Source organism: Eleutherodactylus coqui, chromosome 4 (assembly GCF_035609145.1).
Source record: "Eleutherodactylus coqui strain aEleCoq1 chromosome 4, aEleCoq1.hap1, whole genome shotgun sequence".
Taxonomy (NCBI): domain Eukaryota; kingdom Metazoa; phylum Chordata; class Amphibia; order Anura; family Eleutherodactylidae; genus Eleutherodactylus; species Eleutherodactylus coqui.
The window spans coordinates 76,801,993-76,824,983 of NC_089840.1; the positions used below are offsets into that span (position 1 = coordinate 76,801,993).

At 44.3% G+C, this 22,991-nt stretch overlaps 1 protein-coding gene across 1 annotated transcript in view; it reads left to right on the forward strand.

Moving 5' to 3' along the window:
* Positions 1-22,991, forward strand: part of DPH1 (diphthamide biosynthesis 1) — a 233,998-nt gene that overhangs the window by 120,010 nt on the left and 90,997 nt on the right. Inside the window, exon 4 of the mRNA XM_066599694.1 lies at positions 10,965-11,086. Within this exon, the coding sequence (XP_066455791.1) occupies positions 10,965-11,086 (122 nt within the window). The remainder of the gene's footprint in view (positions 1-10,964; positions 11,087-22,991) is intronic.

Consider the following 22,991-nt stretch of genomic DNA (forward strand, 5'->3'; position numbering starts at 1 on the left):
GGGATTCCGACATTACTTTTGAATATGCATAAGATACAACATTATGCTCCTCTGAACCTCGCACTAGTGTATATGGCTCTGTTCCTTATTGCATGGCGCATTGTTCTTTAAAAAAAAAAAAATCTTGCTACATTTTTATAAAGCTTGCGTCATCCAGGTTTATACTCGTCATATATAATATACCCCCTTATATTTAGTAAGGGATTCAATAGAGATGCTAACATCAGTCCCATGTCACCCTATATGCAAATTCTGGATGCTTTTAGATAGTCCCAAAACGTATCCTTTATGAAGAGACCATTAGGGGAATAGTTTGTGTGTTTTCTAAAGCCAACTGGGCCATTCCAGGAGGCATTTGGATTTTTGTGTAGCCTTAAAATACCATTCATAAACCCCATTAGAAGAAAACCCAAACGGTAGTCCCATTGGCACCTTCATAGGCACGTTGGCTATCCGGCTCCTGGTATTTGCACAGTTCTGCCTGGACAGAATTTTTTTTTTTTTTTAAACGCCCAAATAATAATTTACCGTGAATGTCATCAGTGAACGTCCGAGACCATGATTATAATTACGGTATATATGTCCAAATATATGTGGCTTATAATCTACTTGTCTCATCAGACATACTAATGGTCTGACTGCAGTTTTACCATTTCCACTTAATTAACTTGAGAGCACCATGATTAAACTTCGAAATCCCTGCGCTCAGAATCCTCAAAGTAGATCACAATTTAGCCCGTAATTAGTTATTAAACATAGGTAAACCGAGTGTCTAGGGACGACATTGGGGTCAATAGGCACAACTGATAATGAGGAAGGAGAAGAGATAAATGCCAAGTGGTGCCAACATGGTACTAATGAAGAGTGGAAAGGGTCTATTGCGCTGGTAGGATGTGACCCTCAGTAAATGTTAGTGAAAGTAGCTACACTAAACGGCAAATAAATGTTCTTTACTAGATTCAACAGACTACAGTATCGGAATAAGTTCTGTGATTATTAGGCAGTACAAGGGCTGGTCCACAGGAAGTTCATCATTCGGTCCTGAAAATAGCTGTGTTTAACCCATGAACTCCCATCAATGAATAATTGTTTTTTGATCGTTGCGCTAAAGGGATGTTTTTAAGTAATACACCCCCTGAGCTGTAGTGTTTTTCAGGGACGTACTTTACAGGAATTGCTTTCACGCACTTTCACAATCGCCACTGGACAATACTTCGTATGGGTAAAAATGTAAGCCGATGCAGAGGTCAATTGATCAAGCGATCAATGAAGGTCTGACCATTGGGAGCCTCACCAGTCACGAAGACAAAGGGGTCCTAGCTCCTTAAACCGGCCATACAGATGAGCTACATGTTAGCAGAGTAGATATTGGTCAGCAGTTGTTCCTCACAAATTCACCATAAAATCCACTAAGCCAAGCACACGTGGTGATTATAACAATTACTCTAGAATAAGTGGAAACTGGACACCCCCCCCCCCCCCTTCCCATCTTCCAATAAGAACAAAGGGCCAGGCCAATAAAATTCCTTGTAGGTACATTAAAAGGGTTGTCCAAGGTAAAAAGTAAGAGATACGAACTGTTTCCCCCTACTGGGATTTGTTTGCACGCTAGAGGCCATCACTGGCCTCAGCAGTGTGTGATACAGGACAGCTATTTTGTCCAACATATCCCCCATATGTATGCACGCTTGGCCCAGCTAAACTTCCATCCGTCCCTGCATTCTGGGCAGGTGAAAGCCACTGCCCAAAACCCCTGGCTGCAGCTTATCTCTTGAGAATAAAAGGATAGGGCTGTTGAAATCGAACTTGCCTGATCATCTGCTGTCGAAAAGCTACCGTTTACATTCGATGATCAGCCAAAAACGGCATTTTAGGCCTATCTACATTTGGTGTACCACCCTATGTGGCAAAGTAAGGCTGGTTTCACATCTTCATCAGAACCTCCAGCCGGAGGTTCCGCTGCAAATACCGGAAGAAAAAGCACTGCACACAGCTGCCAAAACCGGGCAAGTGGAGGGGGAAGCGGGTCGACCCTATTGTAATAAATGGGGTCCGACCAACGCTGTTCAGTTCCATCCAGAGACTGAACTGTTAAGCCACGGGATTCCCCTTTCCTGTACCCTGAAGTGTGAAAGCATCCTAAGGCTGGGTTTCTATGGGACGGAAATCCCGTGAAAATCTTGCATCTTGGCCACACCGAAAAGTCACGAGATTTCCACGGGAGAGCCGCAGCTTCAAAACCCGCTGCATTTGGCCGCGGGTTTTGGAGCGGTTCGGCCGCCAGCATTCCGTTGCAGTTTTCTCTCCCCTTAGAGATGTGTGAGGCCGCAATGGAAAAAAAAAAGAATTGACATGCTGCAGCTGTCAATTCCACACTGCATCGTCGGTTCTACCCGGCTTTGCCGCAACGGATTGGCCGCCCCGTGTGGACGAAAGTTTTGCAAAATCTCGTCCACATGGCTGGCTAATTCCAGGATTCAGAGCCGCGGGCGGATTTGACGCACAGAAATTCCGCACTGAATTTCCGCGGAGAATCCGTCCCCTGTGAACCCAGCCTAAGAGCTTATTTTAGCGGCGCTAACTGATTAATTCAGAAGTGTTGTCCTCCCCTGCACATACGTCTCCTCTGGAATTATTGTCGCTTTATAGCTTGAGATATAAATGCATTCTTAGACTTTGGAGTGGAAGGTATCCGTTGATGCTGTTGCAGCGCATTTCCATAATGTTCCAAATGTGAACGGTGGTCGTAATCCGAACGCACTTCTGCAGCTGCTGGCGCTTTACTCTGTTACGTAATTAGCATTTTTTTTATGTACTGATTTGCATACGAGGACACATAACACTAGCGCCTTTCTAATTAATGATCCAATGAGCTTGTAGTACACTTGTAAAAAGACTGCGCTTGTCCTCGTCTCCCTTTAATCAGGATTAACCGTCCTATTTCCCGTGTCCAGACGTACTATTATATTCTTACCCTCGGTTTATGCCGGATTATTTTCCCAACCCCCGTGACATGAGGTTTTCTTATGTCTTATTCCTGCTCACCCTTTACGAGAAAATGCTTTTCATGTCTACAATTTTTTTTCTTTTCCATCTTTGTGTTTTTCTGTTCTGCAAAATCTCATGACCATTCATTGCCTCGGGGGTTCCAGTCTTCATCATCCCCGTAAACTCCAGATTACAACCTATTGTGGCACCTTAGGCACGTTGGTAAGCCTTATTGTAGGTAGGTGGATACATACGCCACAGTTGACTCACGGGAGTGAGCTGTGGGTGAAAAGGGTTAAACTGGAAATCAATAGTTGCTGACTTTTTGTCATTTTCGATCACTTTTAATGTCACCTGTTAAGTGCCCGTTGGGCTTCATCACTCCTCGCTTTGCCCATCAGCCTCACCTCTCGCACATGGGAATGGAAGGGATAATTGCTAAACATAGCATCTAATGCTTGAGGCACCGATCCAAGATTATTCCAGCCTGATTATAGGGCTGCGGGTTGTCTTTTAAGAGCAGTCAATTTAAAGGCACAACCTGTTACTTCGCAGACTCTTCATAAATTGCCTCTGTTTCCAACTTCTCACCTCTACAGTAAAATGATAAAATAAAACCCTGTGCCGGATTTTGTGTTCCGATATATAAATAATTCTGGATTTATTTCTTTGCCCTTATCTATGAAATTTCAATGAACCGCTTTATGACTCAGCCACGCTAACCGGACGCTAGAATATCGGTGACATTAATTTCTCGCTTTCAGAGAAGTACAACGGTGGCACAGTAATAAAAACGTCTCTTGCTCTCAGCGGATTGGATGCGATTGAGTTCAGCTCCGAGGGCAAGATTTTTTTTTTTTTTAAAGCTTCCTATATTAAAAGGGAAGTTAACATGCATGACTACTATAGAGCAGCCTGCTCTTAGCATGTTGCAGAGGGAGTTGGCGTTCTGTAACCTATAGAAGGAAAGCAGTGTTTGACATTTTCCTTCGATGCAGCTGCATGAACTTATGAAACATTAAATCGGTCACCCTGCTCAGACCCCGCTGCAAAAACCTGGATATACGCAGCGAAGAAAATTATCGGTAATATGCAAGTTACAGCTGTTAGGCAACAGCATTATCACAGAGTCGAAAATATGTTTCGGCTGAAAGCACCTGAAGAACAAAGACTTGGCTGCAGCAACGGATTCCAGTAGGATGTGCCACAAGCACACGGGCAATTGTGTCTTTCTCGGAAGTCAAAAATAAAACTGGATAATGTGTATACTTGCGTGGGGACAACCTGGCGCATCAAGATCTATGCACTCTGCCCACTTAAAGGGGTCGTCCGGTTCACCGCAAAGCTGCCATTGTGTTAAAATAATTAAAAGAGCTGTACTTACCCTTCTTTTGTAATGGGTCTCCCATGCTGTGGCCCCAAGATCTTCCCAGTGATTGTTGTAGAAGATGTTGTCACAGGAAGTCAACTGACCGCTACAGCCACTATGCGGCTCCGGGGTCGCCGGTCTGAACTCCTGACATCATGGTGCACGGGGTGTGAGCGCTGATGCCAGCAGAACGGCTGGTGGTGATGCAGCCTCTGACTTCAGCGGTTGGGTTAACTTCCTGTGATGACATGTTCCACAACAGACACTGGGAGGACAGCGGGGATACAGCGCTGGATCCCCGTGGTAGAGGACGGCAGGGTGAGGCAGTTGCAGCTATTGGGGAAATGTTCGGTAATCAGACAACCCCTTTAAATGGAGAGCTAGATAGTGCTGATTATTGGTGGAGCAGTATATATATATTGTGGTAACCTGGGGGTTACACTTACAGGATCGCCATCTTTTCCACTCAGGGTGGTTGGCACCACGTGCATAAAGGCTCAGGAGACTCGGATCTCTTTAAACTCTGGCCTCCACTAGCTTTATTTCACATCACAGCAAATACTTGTGGTACATATGATTTCAGGTTTCACAACCAACCCACAGGGTCTCCGTCACTATCCCCCACCCGGGGCATCTTAAGGGGAATCTTTTCCTGCTAGACCTTGTGACAGGCTCAGACTGGTCCCTGCTAGACATCGGGTTCCAAATTTTTTGATACTGCCTCTGCAGTCTCTCACTTTGGCTGGCAGCCAGCTTCCCCCCTGAGTGTGGCCAGAACTGATACTTTTATCTTCCTGCCACACTCACAGGTGTTCTCTCTCATCTCTGGTACAAGAATGCCTGTCTATAGCCTCCTACAGGCCATCCTGTGTACTGCCTATCTACAATATTGTATATAAAATATATAATAATCTCACAAGCCTTGCTCTTTCCTGTTATTATTTTTTTTTACATATTTACACGAGGAGGTTCTTTTTTGCAAAGATTTTAATAATTCAAAGACATTGTGTATTTCTGGGAAAAAAAAAGTTTGGGGCTTTGCCAGGATTGTGAAAAACACATTGTTAGAAAGATATTGCAAACCTCACTCCTAAAGTATGTGGCTGAAAATATTACTGTTGGATCAATGGGTGGATTTAAGGCTGGCCATACACATTGGATAGAAGTACACTCCTTGTGAAAAAAATAGTCGGATTAAACGTTCTCTGTGTAATATGATACGGGTGGGCATGGAGGTTCCAGCTTGGATACAAGTTGTGATAGGGGTGTCATGGAGGCATACCGGCTCTATATGCTATCCTGCAGCATATCGCTCCACATTTGCTGTACATACAAATCTGTAGGCCGTTGAAGTTGGCATCCCAGATGGTCCCATACATGTTCTAATGGCAATGAATCTGGCAACCGGGCTGGCCATGGAAGTGTGGCAATGTTGTGGAGGCATTCCTGTTACCCCCTTGTGTGTGCAGTGGAGCATTATCCTTCTGGAAAATGACTCCTGGAAGCCGTCATGAGAGGCACACGTGGCTGCAGGATGTCCTGAACATACCGCTGAGCTGTCATTGTCCTTTGTAACAGTATTTGGTGCATCCCGTCAAACATCCACTGGTTCCAACACCTCTTAACAGTCTGGTCAGAACAGCCCGGGACAATCTTATCGATACGACCGTCTAGCTTCTTGTATTTCAATAATGCACCACCTCTCAAACTGCATTAACTGGGCGAAATCTCTCTTGATTGCGTCATAGAGGCGTCAACAAGTTCTACACATGTGCAAAAAGAGGTCCATTACACACAAGGAGCCTCTGAGAGCCTTTTTATAGGTCAATGGAGCCACTTTCAGGGCCTCAGATAGCAAACCATTCATCTGGTCACCCCACAGCCCTAATCATTTTGAATATCTGTCTGAGATGTAATCATTTGTATATCTCTCTGAGTGTGCAGCAAAACTCCTCCTCCTAGATATATATATAGTGCGTGCGCGTGTGTATGACACTATTTATGGTCTCCCATACACAGCTCAAATAGGAATAGACCTTTCTCTGCTGTGTCTTTGTAGCACCTCTTCAGAAGCAGCAGCATGAAGGACATTATACAGCAGTACTGAGCAGTGTAGCTGTGAATCTATCACTGATTGAGATAAAACACTGGTCTTCTGTAGCATCATTTCTGCGTGTCTCCCTGTGCCTTTCTCACTCTGTAGCTGTTTCCTTCTCCCTCTCACCTCCCCATAGATTTGTCAGCAGCAAGTAGAATCATAGAATGGGAGAGTTGGAAGGGACCTCCAGGATCCCTTCCAACAGTCTGGATTTTAGTAGTGACTTGAGTGAATGTCCCACAGCTAGTTCCTTATGGTGATACATCCCAGATCTTTAAAAAAATTGCAGTAATATTTTTGATCCATATTTGAGTTAAAAACTGCCCGATGACCTCTAATATATTTTATTATGCTTAATTACCATTAGTACCCATTTAATGCTCCAAAATCTAGAGTTGACAAATCTATCTTAAAATACAGCAATCGATTGGCTGTAAAATAAAAAAAAACATTCCGGTGCCGGAAAGGCAGAGACTTTTCAGTGACACTCTGTGCAGGTGCCTTTTGAATGGAGCTGATAAGAGTCAGAGTACATCAAGGAGAGGAGAACAAACATATTTGTGTTTTGTCTAATCTGTTTTGTACTTTTCATCCTTATCTGCTTAGCATAAAAGCACTTGTTTTCCTCGAGACTCACTTGTGTTTGCAATCCTGAGATCTGTTTGTCAGCAGATTTCTCCGTGATCATAGCCCTCATAATGAATCCGGTATGTTCTGTGACTTTTGGTAGCAGGCTAATAACAGGTCTGTCTGCCATATGTTGCATGTTGCACTGTTATAGTTTGACTATATCACGATTTCAGAATTACGTTGTCCTATTGTATAACTTGTATAGAAGGGCTGTAACACATTTCCAAGCAGTGATGATGGAATTAACAGTTTTGTGGGATTATTAAGTAATTTACTTGACAAAATTAACATTTGGATTCTTCACAATCTACGGTTTAATTAAAAAAAATATATATATGGCGCATCAAGTTCCTGCCAGTACTGTATGTACTTTATGTAATAAGTTAGACGGATAGAAAATTTTCGGTTTCCCCACATAGCTGAACCATTGGATGGGCCTTTATTCATTGATCTCCATGCACAATGCCCATTCTTGGTTCATCCGTAGATTGAGTTGGTTGTACAGAGATGAATGTATCGCTGCCTTCCATAAGCTTCACCATAGAACATATGAATAACCAGAGTCTGCCCATACAGCACCCAAGTTCCGGTAAGGAAGTCTGCAACGTACAACTGATTTTGTGGGCACTGACCCATTATGATAACTCAACTCAACTTACAGCATTGTAGTACATTGTAGTTATCTTACACAACTGTATGTTTAAAGGACCACTAGCAACAGGACATTTTTCTCATCCCTACACCCCTTCTCTGATTACCTGTCGCACTTTGGATATCTGGTGTGTACATTGCAGTCACTTCCATGCAGCGCGTCCTCCTGTCTGATACTTATCAGGTACCATCTTGATGCTAAGATTTCTCCCTGCTTTATCTCATCTATGCTATACTAGCTTTCCCATGATGGATCAGCACAGAATCCCATGACCGACTAGAGCCAGTATCATCTTTGCCTGCAGGGAGGGCAGTGTGATTATCACTACTTTGTAATTTTCATCTTAGTAAGCAAAGTATACAGTCAGAAAAATGATCTTTATTTTAACTGTGTGACAGGAGCCTCAGCTTAACAGTGATAGTAGTTTCTGTATCCCTGTCTAAAAAGCATGTGTGTGTGTATAATCCATCACACAGGAAGTAGGCTAAAAAACTGACTTTTTTGAGAGGAACATAAAACCAAGTAATCTTCAGTCAGAATAAGATCACATGACCATCTGAGCAGGAGGACCCCAGAAAGTTTCAGATAGTAAGGAATAAATAAAGTAATAGTAGTCGACTTATATGTACGGGGGGGGGGGGGGGGGGGGGCTAGTTACATAATGAGTTACTACTATTTCAAGGGGTAAGGCTGGACGAAGGGCTTAGGATTGATACCCAAATTTAAACTGCCATAGATTAATACATTAGTAGTACAAAAGCCTTACCTCCCAAGTGCCCCTAGGGGACAGTCCCTATTGTTGATCCAAGTTTCTCTTTGGGCCCTCTTACACAGAACAATTATTGTTCATTCAAATTTGCACGATCCAACGATTTTTTGATTTTTCGTATCTAGAGATGAGCGAGTATACTCGCTAAGGCTAACAACTCGAGCGAGTAGTGCCTTAGTCTATATCTGCCCGCTCGTCTCTAAAGATTCGGCTGCCGGCGCGGGTGACAGGTGAGTTGCGGCGGTGGGCAGGGAGGAGCGCGGGGGGGGGGAGGGTGAGAGATCTCTCCTCTATTCCTCCCCGCTCTCCCCCGCCCCCCGTCGGCAGCCGAATCTTTAGAGACGAGTGGGCAGATACTCGACTAAGGCACTACTCGCTCATCTCTAATCGTTTCATGTAAACCCGCCCAGTGACTGAACGATGAACTGCCTGTGAGATGCCACTTTGTATATTAGTCCATCATATAGTGCAATTTGAATTGTAAGCATCTCTATATTCTGATTTTTTTTTTTCTATACAAATTTTAAAATTAAAGGCATCTAAGTGTATAGCTATGGATGGAAAAATGGATCTCAAGTGAACCATGGCTGTCCATTTTTGACCGTCTAAAAAGTTGTAGGGTTTGCAGAAGCCAATGTTTGGTAATTTAATAGATTTTTTTTTTTTCTTTTTAGTTACAAAAATCTTGTCATGTTTTGTTACAACGGCCGTTTTTGAAAAAGTGTCAAGTGTAACCGTATTGATTGTCCCTTTGAATTCACTGACAATTTTCATTCTGTCAGCTTGTTGAATTAATAACAAAGTATCAATAGTGTGTGAGAAGCTCAATTAAAGGTGACAACCACTTCCTGTTGGCACTTTTGCAAAAATGATTGCCACGTCCAAGAATAAATGTTTCAGTCTTTTCTGTAGGTAGAGAAAACCTCATTTCCAAATTTGACGACTGCTAGAACTTCTGATTTTACTAATATTTGGGCTAATTTAACATCCGGGTAAAAGTCCTCTTTCAACCCATAGGGAAGACCAAACCCATTCACTTGTTAAAGGAGTTTCCCACAGGTGATAAATGTTTCATCACTAGGGGTGTACATTAATCATTAGAATGGATGACCCGAGTCCCCCCCATTCCTTCTTGCTCATCCAACTGTTTGTATGGAGTGCTGGTCAGGCATCCATGCTACTGCTCCATTCAAACTATGGGAGGTTCCAGATCCTCAATTCCTCATACAACTATGGTCAGGAGGAGTTTGTATGAAGGTTTCTGCTTAGTTTAAACTCTATAAAGAGTTATAGAAAGAGTTGAGTGGTGAAGTGGCTGAATGACTTGGATCTGAGTTCTCTCCTGTCCTGACCATTGCTCATGAGTGTTGCTATCAATCACTTACGCTCTCCTGTGGCTGAGCTCGTGGACCCAACCCCACGTGCCCGCAATCACATAATATACTACCCCCTCTGCCTACATATATGTGACGATGCAGGAAGGGGTCAGGGTCTGGGTGGTAATTCTAGAAGCCTCAAAAGTAGTAAGTTTTATTAGTAGGAACAAGTGAATGTGGCAACTGAAGAAACATCAGAAACTTTGTGTAAAGGTAGCCATATTTGTGCTTCTCTCCAGAAGGATCTAGTGTTGAATTTCAATGCACCTGAGCCTTCTTTCTCTTGGCATCGGTGGGGAGGAAGTCCGGAGGCCCCCATATGTATATGAGGGGCTAACCGCACTGTCTTTAGCTCTATCTATTTCACGTATGGAGTTTAAAGTGCGTCCTGGCCTGACCGTGGCTCTCTGGCCCCAAACTCGGAGCATCACACCCGTTACAGTGTGGCTAGCCCAGGAGAGTTAAACGGTCCCACCAAAACTGGTGAGTTCGGATGACTTTTGTCTAGTGTGTATGTGGGCCTTTTAAATTGTATGACCATCTCCACATATACAGTTACTTTTAGGCTGGGCTAGTCAACAGTAACAGTGGCCTAGCACCCCAATAGTCTCATGCTAGGCGCTGTTTTACTCTACGATTACAAAGGCTTGCTCCGACACTTTCCAGTATGCGGCTCTGCACCACATAAGTTCATTTAAAGTTACAACCGATGTTTTCAGAGGGAAAATGGATTGTATGATGCAAGAAGCTTGCGTTTCGGCATCACATGGCACCTTCGCCATCTACCTGGGCTTGCATACATTTAATTTCTTGTTGTAATATTGTGAGACTTTTATTAGAATATATATATATATACATATATTTTTTTTTTTATTATTTACAAAAACTTCTCAAATTGTACATCTTCCTGTTTTTTTTACTTTTTTTTTTTTTTTTTCTTCCTTTGATCTTGCAGTGGGAGTTTGGACAAATATATTTTCTGCAATGTCTCATGCCCTTTTAATACACATCATTTATCATGTGTTCTTCAGTCGACAATGAATATTCCCTGCTGGTCTCATGTCCCTGTTTCTTGGCCATAGATTTACGTCGGCAGAGACCGTGGTGATGGGAGATGTGACATACGGAGCGTGCTGCGTGGATGATTACACTGCACGGGCGCTAGGAGCAGACTTCCTGGTGCATTATGGGCACAGCTGCCTCAGTAAGTTTCTATGTCTTTCTATATTCCATTGTTCATAAGTGAAGAAATGTAGGGTAACAATTCTAGAAGTATCGCTGTGTGAGAGATGAAATTAGGAGACGGGATATTTGTTGTTGGGCTGAATATGGAACTAGGTCTGTTTTTTTACACGGGATATACTGATAATAAAGGGAGATGCGTTATTAGGGGGACTGTTTACTACAAATTCGTTATTTCTAGAATAACTTGTACGTTGGGGAAAGATTTGAGACTCAAAAAGCAATTTACAGTATTTAGAGGCAGTATGGCTGGGTTTGAACCCACACATACCGTGTTTCCCCGAAAATAAGACAGTGTCTTATATTAATTTTTGTTCAAAAAGGTTTAACCTTTTTACATGTATAGCTTCCTGGATACTATTTAAATTGACTTTTTAATTAACTGTTAGCAGGGCTTAATTTTGGAGTACGGCTTATATTTCAAGCATCCTCAAAAAGCCTGAAAAATCATTTTGCATCCTCAAAAATTCAGGAAAATTATGCTATGTCTTATTTTCAGGGAAACGGGGTAGTAATATAATGTTTAAGGTGGAAAGAAAGACATCCAGTTCAGTCTATTATTTAAAATGTGATTGTTCCCAGCAAGAGGAACCAAGTAATCTTGTGGATATGATAGCTTTTAATGGCTAACAAAAATACATTATGTTAATGCGAGCTTTTGAACTAACGCAGGGTTCTGCTTCAGGCTTAAATGAAATAGATCCGAAGAGGCATGCATATTTACACACACATACGTATGACAAGGCACAGACATGGAGTTTCACTTAAAAGAATACTACCACAGAAATCTAAACCTCCTTTAAATAGTCACTGACAAGCAAGTGAAGGTTTTATGGTCCTTAAATTAGTGTTAGGGGGGTCACCAGGCCAGCAGTGTTATCTGTGCTATAGATTTCTCATAATTACCTGTGGCACAGCACTTTTCTAGTCACGGACACGACATAGAAGATATGAAAGTTATGATACTGAAAGGCAGTTTCAAGTCACAAAGCCATAGAAGAATTTAGGAATATAGATTTATAACAACTTTTGACACTTTCAATAGGGGGCTAAATTCTTCACGAGGATTCAAGTGTAAATGGGAAGTATGAGAAATCTATAGCTTGCCTGGTGCCCCCCTCCCTCTCCCCCTCAAACACACTAATTTAGGAACCATAAAACCTTCATTCCCTTATCAGTGACTATTTAACCCCTTAATGACGCGGCCCCCTTTTTTTTTCCATTTTCGTTTTTTCCTCCCTCCTTTAAAAAAAATCATAACTCCTTTATTTATCCATCGACGTCGCTGTATGAGAGATTGTTTTTTGCGGGACAAGTTGTATTTTTCAACGGTGCTATTTAATATACCATATAATGTACTGAAAAACTTTTTAAAAATTCTAAGTGGAGTAAAATGGAAATAAAAACGACATTCCGCCATCTTTCAGTTCGTTTTGTTTTTACGGCGCACAAACTGCAACAAAAACAACATAACAGCTGTAGTAAACAGCTGACGCCCGCGCTGTATGCAGAGAGGTCGCCCCACGACCTCTCTGCATTCATACCCCGACGCTCCAGGATGTAAATGTACGTCCTGGAGTGGGAAGGGGTTAAAGATGTTTGTATTTCCGTTGTAGTAGTCTTTTAAGTGCTAATTATTCACATCCATGAATGTGCCGTGTCATAAGTATGTTTGTATAAATATGCATGCCTCTTCGGATCTATTTCATTTAAGCCTGAGGAAGAACCCTGCATTGCTTACATTAACATCATGTGTTTTTGTTAGGCATTCAGAGCTATCATATCTACAAGATTACTTGGTTTCTCTTACTGGAAACAATCACATATTGCTCTACTGGCTAACACCGTACCAAACCTTTGTCATTTATTCTATTACTCTGCACTGTTGATCCAGAGGACCATCCCCGACCCTTTCCCCGACTCCAAAGCTGGCAATCAGGATAAGGATGGTTACTTATCTCCGCTGGAAACTCTGTCGTAGATCCAGCACAAGAGCCAAGCAGCTGAGTGGATAGCGAACGGACCCTATTATGGTCAATGGGGTCTGTTCGGTGCTGTTCAGTTTCATCATACGACGGAGCCGTTCGGCCAGGGGATTCCCATTTCCTGCTCTCTAGCCGGCGCAGGAAAACGGAACCCCCACCGCAGATGTAAAACCATCCTAACTCTGTGGATCAACAACCCTTATGAAGTAATTGGTGGCTATAACCTGTAGTAGTGTTAGACTCAGGAAATGGCATCCAGGCCCCTCTTGTACTGCGAGTTCACCATCATCAAATCTCTAATTTTTGCATCAAAACTTCTTACTGTCCGGGGTGCAGGGTCCCACCAATCATCTGTTAAAGGGGTTGTCTCGCGAAAGCAAGTGGGGTTAAGCACTTCTGTATGGCCATATTAATGCACCTTGTAATATACATCGTGCATTAAATATGAGCCATACAGAAGTTATTCACTTACCTTCCCTGCGCTGGCGTCCCCGTCTCCATGGCTCCGTCTAATTTCAGCGTCTAATCTGCCGATTAAACGCGCTTGCGCAGAAGGGTCTTCTCCCATCTGTTCGGTCCGGCACGAGCGTAGCTCTGCCCCCGTCAATGTGCCGATTCCAGCCAATCAGGAGGCTGGAATCGGCACGTGACGGGGGAGGAGCTACGTGATGACGCGTAGAAGGGGGTGGAGCCAGAATGCCGCTCGTGCCGGTTCGAACAGATGGGAGAAGACCCTTCTGCGCAAGCGCGTCTAATCGGAAGATTAGGCGCTGAAGTTAGACGGAGACGGGGACGCCAGCGCAGGGAAGATAAGTGAATAACTTCTGTATGGCTCATATTTAATGCACGATGTATATTACAAGGTGCATTAATATGGCCATACAGAAGTACTTAACCCCACTTGCTTTCGCGAGACAACCCCTTTAATGAGCTTTTCTGAAGATGGGTTGTCTATACTTTAGTCCCAGAAAACCCCTTGAAACACCAATTTTTACCTGTATAGTCATATGCAGAAAACTGCTGCTAACGATGGCTGCGGGCAGGCAAAGGTTAATCATTAATCTCTGCAGAGATTTGGAGTTTTATGGGCTTTCTATGATGGCTAATTTTTTCACAAAAAGAGGTTGCCCAAAGATCACGACCCTTTTTATGAATCAATACCATATTTATAGGTGTAAAGGAAAAACAATTGCTAGGTGTATTTCTTTTATACTACGGGGGTTTGGTTGGTAAATGTTCTACTTACCTTGACATCTAATTTACTGCTGCCATGTGCACCTGCATGATGTATGATATATACTTGTATACTAGTTACAGCTATATAGCAGTATATGTCTTACCCATAATGCAGGACAAGGTGGGGGGGTGCATTTCGTAGGCGGAGGTAGCGCTTGTGTTGTGATTTTAGCCAATTATGTTACCCAGGTGGGAGTGGGCAGTGTGCAGATACCGTGGGCTTTATCTTTTTGCAGTAAACCCCGAGCAGCTCTTTAATCAAGGCAGTTCAGAATCCTACATCTTGACATGATTGATTCAGAACCTTTTTTTTTCAAACGCGATATAGCATTCTGTGAGCTTTAGAGGAAACCTCCTGACACCACCTGCAGAAATACACGGAAAACCAAATGGTGAGCGCAAAAGAAGATGCTATGAGCAAGGACAAAACAAAGTTCCAAGCGTTGTCAGAAATGATGGCGCAGAAGCAAAGAGTAGAAAAAACTCAAAATATTTAACCTATTCACTGTTGACGCTGAGGGAGAATGAATTTCCGCTTCTAACTTTGCTTATTCACGCTCAATGGACACTGTAAGGGTTAACCGTTATCTACCTGAGCTCTGCACTGCCCTCTACTGCAGGCACAGAAAAGAGCAGGCTTATTTCTATCCTGGGACGGAGAACGTCTTTTGGGTCAATAGCTTTGATTCAGTAAGCTGATCGATATGTCAGCTGGAGGAATGCAGCTTCTTTTCTTTCACTATTCCTCTTCATTACTTGCCCCCATGGGTAAGATCTATCACCGGCATAAAGCTCGTGTCACAGCGGAATAAACTTGGCTTTCATCCATCTGCTGTCCAACTGTCCTCGTTCTTTGTCCGTCATGAAATGTCTCTTCTACACCCGGGGATCTGGCAAAGGAGCACATTGCGTATGGATCTTTTCGTACACGTAGGGGGCACATTTATGAAATGTGCAAAAAAGTGATAAATGCCTGGGATAGAAATGGCGCAGTGGGCCGTAGTTAGGAAAACCTTTAAACGTATCCACAGATTTGAAAAAAGAGGCATGAGGTTACTGAACTAGCAACTTTTTGACTTTTTTACCGTTTTATGTCCAAACTTCTGGTGTATATGTGCAGAATCACTGATATAGGCAAACAGTGGCTTCACTGAGAAGAACTAGATAAAAACTAACTCTAATAGTAAGAATTAAAAGATAATCTCAGCATTGAATAGTTCTATCATATTATATTGGGCATGTTCAAAAGTAAAGAACAAAAAGCCAGTTGTTTATCCACTTCTGGGGAGAGAGAAGGTACTAGAGAAATAGCGGAAAAAAAGAGGCAAATAACCGAAATGATTGAATTAGCATAGGACTGACCCTAACAGAATACCCAACACGTTTCTTCCAGATATGGCTTTATCAGGGGACTTAGAATAAAGTTATAATTGTATACTAATACAGGTCTCCCTCTTATGCGATGTTCGACTGCAAGGAGGTCAATCACCTGTAAATGCTGACGGAAGGCAATCTCAGCCCTATACAGTAATAGAATGTGCGCAAATGGAGGCTTTGGGTATTCTTTTAGGGTCAACCCTATGCTAATTCAATCATTTAGGGTCAACCCTATGCAAATTCAATCATTTAGGGTCAACCCTATGCTAATTTAATCATTTAGGTTATTCCCATCTTAAAAGGTTTTTTCCACTTTTTCTCTAGTACCTTCAGTCTTCCCAGTCTTTGTAAACCACGGCTGGCATGATAGAAGTGGATAAACATCTGGCTTTTTGTTCTTTACTTTGGAACATGTCCAATATAATATGATAGAAGTATTCAATGCTGAGTTTGTCTATTTTCGTTACTAATAAAGTTTAGTTTTTTTAGATCTATTTCTTCTTGGTGTTTGTGCAGCTGCCATGAGGTGGCACAGGACTTGTGTGTAATGCACCAATCAGCCATAACATTAAAGAGTTGTCCTGCTGATCCAAATCTGTTACAACAATAAGAGCAGCGGTACTTACCTGTTCTCTCCACCAGCGAATCAGTGCTACACCCCATTGTCCTCACGGTCTTTGTTTTGGAAAGCTACAACCTGAGCGCTGCAGCCACTCGGAGGCCGCAGTATTCAGGTACCATCCTCCTGGCATTATGGCTCCAAGCATTTGAGTGGTGATGCCAGGAGAACAGCATGCGGCTTCTGATTGGCTGCGGTGGTCAAGTGATAGCCGTTTCTAAACAAAGACTGGGTTGACAATAGGGCCGCTGCTGGATCACAGGGGGATAGGACAGGTAAGTACCCTTACTTTTATTGTTTTAACATCTTTCGATCCATTTTTTTGGTTCTATCATACCCAGACAACCCCCTTTAAATCTACCATGAAATTCTATATTGATAAATGGAGGATTCTTGCCCAGATACACCCAGTATACCGGAGTCCAGGGGTTGATACCATATGAACACACACATCTCAGATGTATTGTGCAATGCACAATTTTGGATAAATGGAGAAATTCAAGGGAGCCTGTCTTGTCCTGTGAACACCATACACTAAGTTTATGTGCTCATAGGACCGGTGATCTGGAGTTCAGGAGTGTTGTGCTTTATGCACTCTGCTTTCTGTTCCTTTACAGATTCCTCTCTGCTTTTAGTATTTGCATGCCCACACTGTGTTCTCTAAGTGTGCGTGCGTGTGTGCACTGAATGTAGAGGTGAGTCAGCTCGGTGTAGTGCCAGCTTCCTGGGTGGATAGCGAAGGAATGGGTAGCCAGGTAACTATATGAAGCAAACCCCTGGACTCGGCGGCACCTGTCCTGTGAGCCTATAAACTTAGTCTACGTGCTGTCTCTGGTATTGCTGCACAGGCCCATCCTACCGTATTATGATGAAGATTGGCATCCTTGCTTCACTCAGATATGAGAGAATAGAAAATCATAAATGCACAAACATGGACATGTCAAAAGTCAAGGGACAGGAATTAACATTGTGTAGGACCCCTCTAACCCAACGAAATACAGCAACTTAAGTGGATGGAAGACATCTGGAGGGATGTTCAGTCATGCCACTGCAGCGCCATTGTATTTGTAGATGCAGGTTCTCGGTGGGAATGGACCTCTCCATCACATTCCATAAATGCTCTATTGGGCTCATGTCAGGCCAACGTTCACGTCGTATCATTTGTAGGAACTCTCCAGAATGCTCCTCAGACCAATTCTGGCCAACTCGGGCCCAATAACACTGGTCATTGTCCTACTGTAATATCTGATCATTATTGTGGTATATGAAGGGCCGCCTAGCGGCTAATGTATTTAGGTGGACCACTGGACCCAATCCATGCCATGAGAACACATCCCACATCAGTATGCACAGTGCCTTATTGACAACAAGGGCCCATGACTTTATGGGGTCTGCGCGACATACGCACCTTACCATCAGCCCAAAATCATTAGCACCGTGGCTCCTCAAACCATGCCACATGTTTCCAGTCCTTTAGGGTCCAGTTACCAACCACACGAGCCAGGGTGAGGCGCTGTGTCCATTGTGGTGGTCTTAAGAGACACTTTGGACACTTCTCCAATATCCCATGTGCATTGAGGTCTGTTCAGGATACGGTCAGCTACTTTTAGTTCTATAAGCTAAGCTTCTGGGCACAAAGTATATGACTCTGAGTCCGGGGATGTAAGTTTTATACTCTCCTCCCCTAGGTTGAGCGCTGGAATTTGTCGCTCAGTGTATTGATTAGCGCTGTTAAGTAGTCCACCCATTCACACGGGTAACGACAGAGCAGGTAATTATAACACTTACATACTTGAACTCAGCAGATTACCCACTTTCAGCACATAAACTTAGTTTATAGGGGTAAGAGTCGATGACAGGGTCTCTTTAAATGTCCTATCCCACTATCGGGCCTTGTTCGAACTCCTAATTCATGTCGCCTTTCCATGAGCATTCAGGCTATTGTTCATCCTCACTCACAACTTATACAGGGCATTCTCAAGCAGTCTCCTGAGATTACACCACTTCATAATCCATTTCCATACTGCTATCCCATGACTTTTGGCATGTAAGTGTAATGTATATTCATGGAACTTTGCACTAAGGAGTTTGCACGCTTTTATATGAAATGTGAGACATGGGAAGATGACTAAAGGGCAGAAATCTAAGAAATAATTGGCCGCAGCTCTTACATGGGTGTATTTGTCAACAAGCAGCGAGAACAAGAGAAAGTGCTGAGTCCTCATAGCCTGGCGTTATTCTCCAGGGGGCCCTGTCTTTATTGTACGGATACCAGAATATGTGTCACTGACTGATGCATTAGCTGCTGCTTCAGCACTCATCATTTGCTTCTTAAAATCTAGGTTTTAGGTGGCCGTAAACCAGCTAGACCCAGGTATAGATTAGATGGAGCCCCCCAATCATGTAGTAATGTCAGCAATGCGGTATTGTATGCTGACATGATTGGAAGTCTCATTCAACACAAACTAGCATTAATTTTACTATGGAAGTGCTTTTTTTAATCTTTCCTCTAAAATTCAACACACTGCAGCTCTCTCCTATTTGGCAAGGACCTTTTAAAGCATTGTTCATCCTGAGCTTGCTGATTCATCTATAAAATGCTAAAACTAGAGAGATGGCTTTGAGTGGTTCTTGATACGCTACATAACGAAATAATTTTTTTCCCCCAGCCCAGAATTGTTAAGCAGCTCATTTTATGTGCGAATTACCCTTTAGGTAGTCATGTGATCTCGTAGTTGCGTTAATTCCGTGTTTTCAGTATAATCGCCACATTCGTGAAATACAGTTAGGTTTATTTTGTTTATAAAAGTTACAATTTAACCATAGTATTAGAAGTGGACCCTTCTCCATAATGCCACAGTATGCTGTAGAATTAAAGGGGTTTTCAGGTACTAAAATACTAATGACTTCTCAGATTGTTGTGGGTCTGAATCCTGGCACGCCTGTTGATCGGAGGTTGGCACATGCCCCAGCGTTTTGGTGAGTGCCGTGGCTTCTTTTCTGGGCTGTCATGTCCATCTGTCACATGGCTTTTGTGCAGTGCAGAACCATTCAAGTGAATGGGATTGAGCTGTAGTACCAGGCACAGCCACTACAAAATGAATGGTGCTGTGCATGGCGAGCAGTGAACAGGCGCAACACTCACCTAAAATCTGCAAAGTCTTTAAGCTGCCGATTAGTAGAGGTCCAGCATTGCTTGAAAAAGATCTTTTAGGGGCCGAAACACGTTGTTGTAACCCTGCTACACCACTGATAAATACTTGGTTGACGCTTTTGGATTCAAAAGATACCTTCCTTCCCGCTGCAACACGCTGGAGGGGGGCCTCATGGGGAGATCTTCCCCCACCCCCAAATCAGTAAGTGTTTTTCCAATATCTCTTATACACCATGTGTGCACCATTTCAGATGACCCACTGAGCATCCTTTTCCTTTCATTTCACATTCCACATCCTAGTTATCAATGTTTTTGATAAATAGGGGCCTAGATAAATAGAACATATATTTATAGGTCAGTACCAAACTTTCCTAAATTCCTATGAAAGGAAATATCAACAATTTCTGCACTGAATTAGATATAGATATATATAATTTTTTACTTATTTTTTTTAAGTCTGAGTTTGTACTTTTTGACTGAGACTGTCTCTGACTCCACAGGCTTAGCGCACACTCTTGAAATCTGACTCATTTCAGACCGCCTTGTGCGCGCTCTCTTATAGCGATCTGAAACAAGTTAGTTTTTCAGACCGCACATAGACATCACCAAGTAACAGCGCAGGAACTGGGGAGCGGCTGGATGTAGCCCCTCCCCCCCCTAACCCCCTTTACCCCGGCTCCCCATAGCCTCCCTGAACAGCACTATAACTTAGTTGATGATGCTCTTTGGAGGTGACAGGTTCCCTTTAAGGTTTCTCTTCACTACTAAATAGGCTGAGCCTGACCCATGATTTATAGCCCCTGACCATTATTCCTCATCCGCCACGTATATTTAAGACCTTTAGGCCGCATGTCCACGGGGAAAATCAGGCCCGCCGCGGATTCTTCATGCAGAATCCCGTGACGGGTCCCTCCTTTCCCGTGGACATGAGGCCTAAAAAGATGATTTACTTACCTGTCCAGGCACTGCGGATCTGCCCTCTGTCGTGGCCGGATCTTCTTTCTTCGGCCCGGCGGATGTGCTCGGCACGTCGGCAGTGTGCCGTGCACATGCGCCGTGCACTTTTTTTTAAACTCCTGCTCTCCCGTGCTCCTGCTCCGGAGAGCAGGTATTCAGCTGCGGGTGTGCCGCGTATCCGGACAGCTTCCATAGGCTTCAATAGAAGCCTGCGGGAGCCGTCCCCGAGGGAGACCCGCACTAAAGTGGAGCATGCTGCGGGTGTTTTCACGCACACGCAATCCGCACCTCAGGTATTTAACCACCTGCGGGTGTCCAATGCATCCCTATGGGGCGCGGATCACGCGTGCGGGTGACCCGCTGCGGATCTAAGTTTCTTCAGATAACCCAGATTAGGTTTAGTTCACATTAGTGTTTATGTTCCATCAGTCCCAGTATTTTTCCCGTGTCAATTAAAAGTGTTATGTAGAGCGCTATTGTTGTCAAGAATACCGCAGGCCAGACTGAAACTTGCTAGACCCCCATCATCGTTTGGGCAGCTATGATCGATAATTCCTTGGGTTTGAAGGAATCAGCTTGCTAGATGAAGACGCTGGGGTTGGTACTATTGATATGTGAATATTGTATGGGCATGCTGTATAAAACGATATATTAGACTGTCTGTCACCCCTTCTGTGGACTATGTATGTATGTTTATTAACCCTTTGCTTGTGTACTCTAGTAGTGCCGGACGCCTTGTCTTATTGATGCGACGCTCTCGCACATGTTGCCTGGCCTTTGTCTCTGCGGTGCCCCTGAGGGTACGTTGGGCAGGGCTCCCAGGCTGGCTCTACATGACGGCTCTCTACTCGGTAGATGCTGAGTGGTAGCCGGGTTCTGCCGAAGAACTATTCTGTTCTCGAGGAGTTCCTGAGTTCAGTATTCTGTTGCCATGGAAACTGTCAGCATTTCCCAGATGTGGCGAACTTTGAAGTCCAAACATGATGGAATCTGCCCAAAAATAACCAAAACAAAACACTGGTGTGGAAGTAAATGTGGTGATGTAGGAGACGTATGGCGCAGCGGTCGTATTCTGTGCCTTGTGTATATTTTATGAACAAGGGGCGTTTCTCTTAATAGCCATGTTCTGATTAACTATTTCTATGCATTTTAACAGTTTTTCTAATTTTAGACAGGATCATCCTCACCGTCTTTTCAGATGTTTTCTGAACCAGTAAAGAGACTAGTTATCATTTTTGTAGTTTATACGCTGCTTTAATTTAATAGAAGGGACCGGGTAAATGATATAGATTAGGTAGGCGGATAAAGGCACTTTAAAGGGGTTGTACCAGGGTCACAAGTTATCCACTGGATAAGGAATAACTTGCTGATTGGTGCTTAGACCCCCACCAATCCTGGGAACAGGGGTCCAGAGTCCCCCATGCTCTTCACTGCAGATTGATGGTGGGGCCGGACGGGGTTGAACTGGATTGATGGTGGGGTCGGACGGGGTTGAACTGGATTGATGGTGGGGTCGGACGGGGTTGAACTGGATTGATGGTGGGGTCGGACGGGGTTGAACTAGATTGATGATGGGGTCGGACGGGGTTGAACTGGATTGATGGTGGGGCCGGACGGGGTTGAACTGGATTGATGGTGGGGCCGGACGGGGGTTGAACGGGATTGATGGTGGGGGCCGGACGGGGTTGAACGGGATTGATGGTGGGGGCGGACGGGGGTTGAACGGAATTGATGGTGGGGGCGGACGGGGGTTGAACGGGATTGATGGTGGGGGCGGACGGGGGTTGAACGGGATTGATGGTGGGGGCGGACGGCGGTTGAACGGGATTGATGGTGGTGGCGGCGGCGGACGGGGGTTGAATGGGATTGATGGTGGTGGCGGCGGCGGACGGGGGTTGAACGGGATTGACGGCGGCGGCGGACGGGGGTTGAACGGGATTGGCGGCGGCGGACGGGGTTGAACGGGATTGACGGCGGCGGCGGACGGGGGTTGAACGGGATTGACGGCGGCGGCGGACGGGGGTTGAACGGGATTGACGGCGGCGGCGGACGGGGGTTGAACGGGATTGGCGGCGGACGGGGGTTGAACGGGATTGGCGGCGGACGGGGGTTGAACGGGATTGACGGCGGCGGCGGACGGGGGTTGAACGGGATTGACGGCGGCGGCGGACGGGGGTTGAACGGGATTGACGGCGGCGGCGGCAGCGGATGGGGGTTGAACGGGATTGATGGTGGCGGCGGCGGACGGGGGTTGAACGTCGCTCCTTTGACTGCCCTGAGCCCTCACTGCAGCTCACATCCCTCACCCGGCAATCGCTATGATTTATCACTGATCATTCGTTGCTGATGCGTGATTTTACACCTAACAATTATTCTGCAGACGACTCAAGCTAACAATTATTCACAGGATAGTCATGCTTTATGAAAGTGCTCCAAGCCGCATGCACATGGAAAAGCCATATTTACTAAGCCTATATGGCAACACATGAAGTACGTTGGGTTATGTATTATGGAGTATAGGCATACCGCTCGGGGGGTC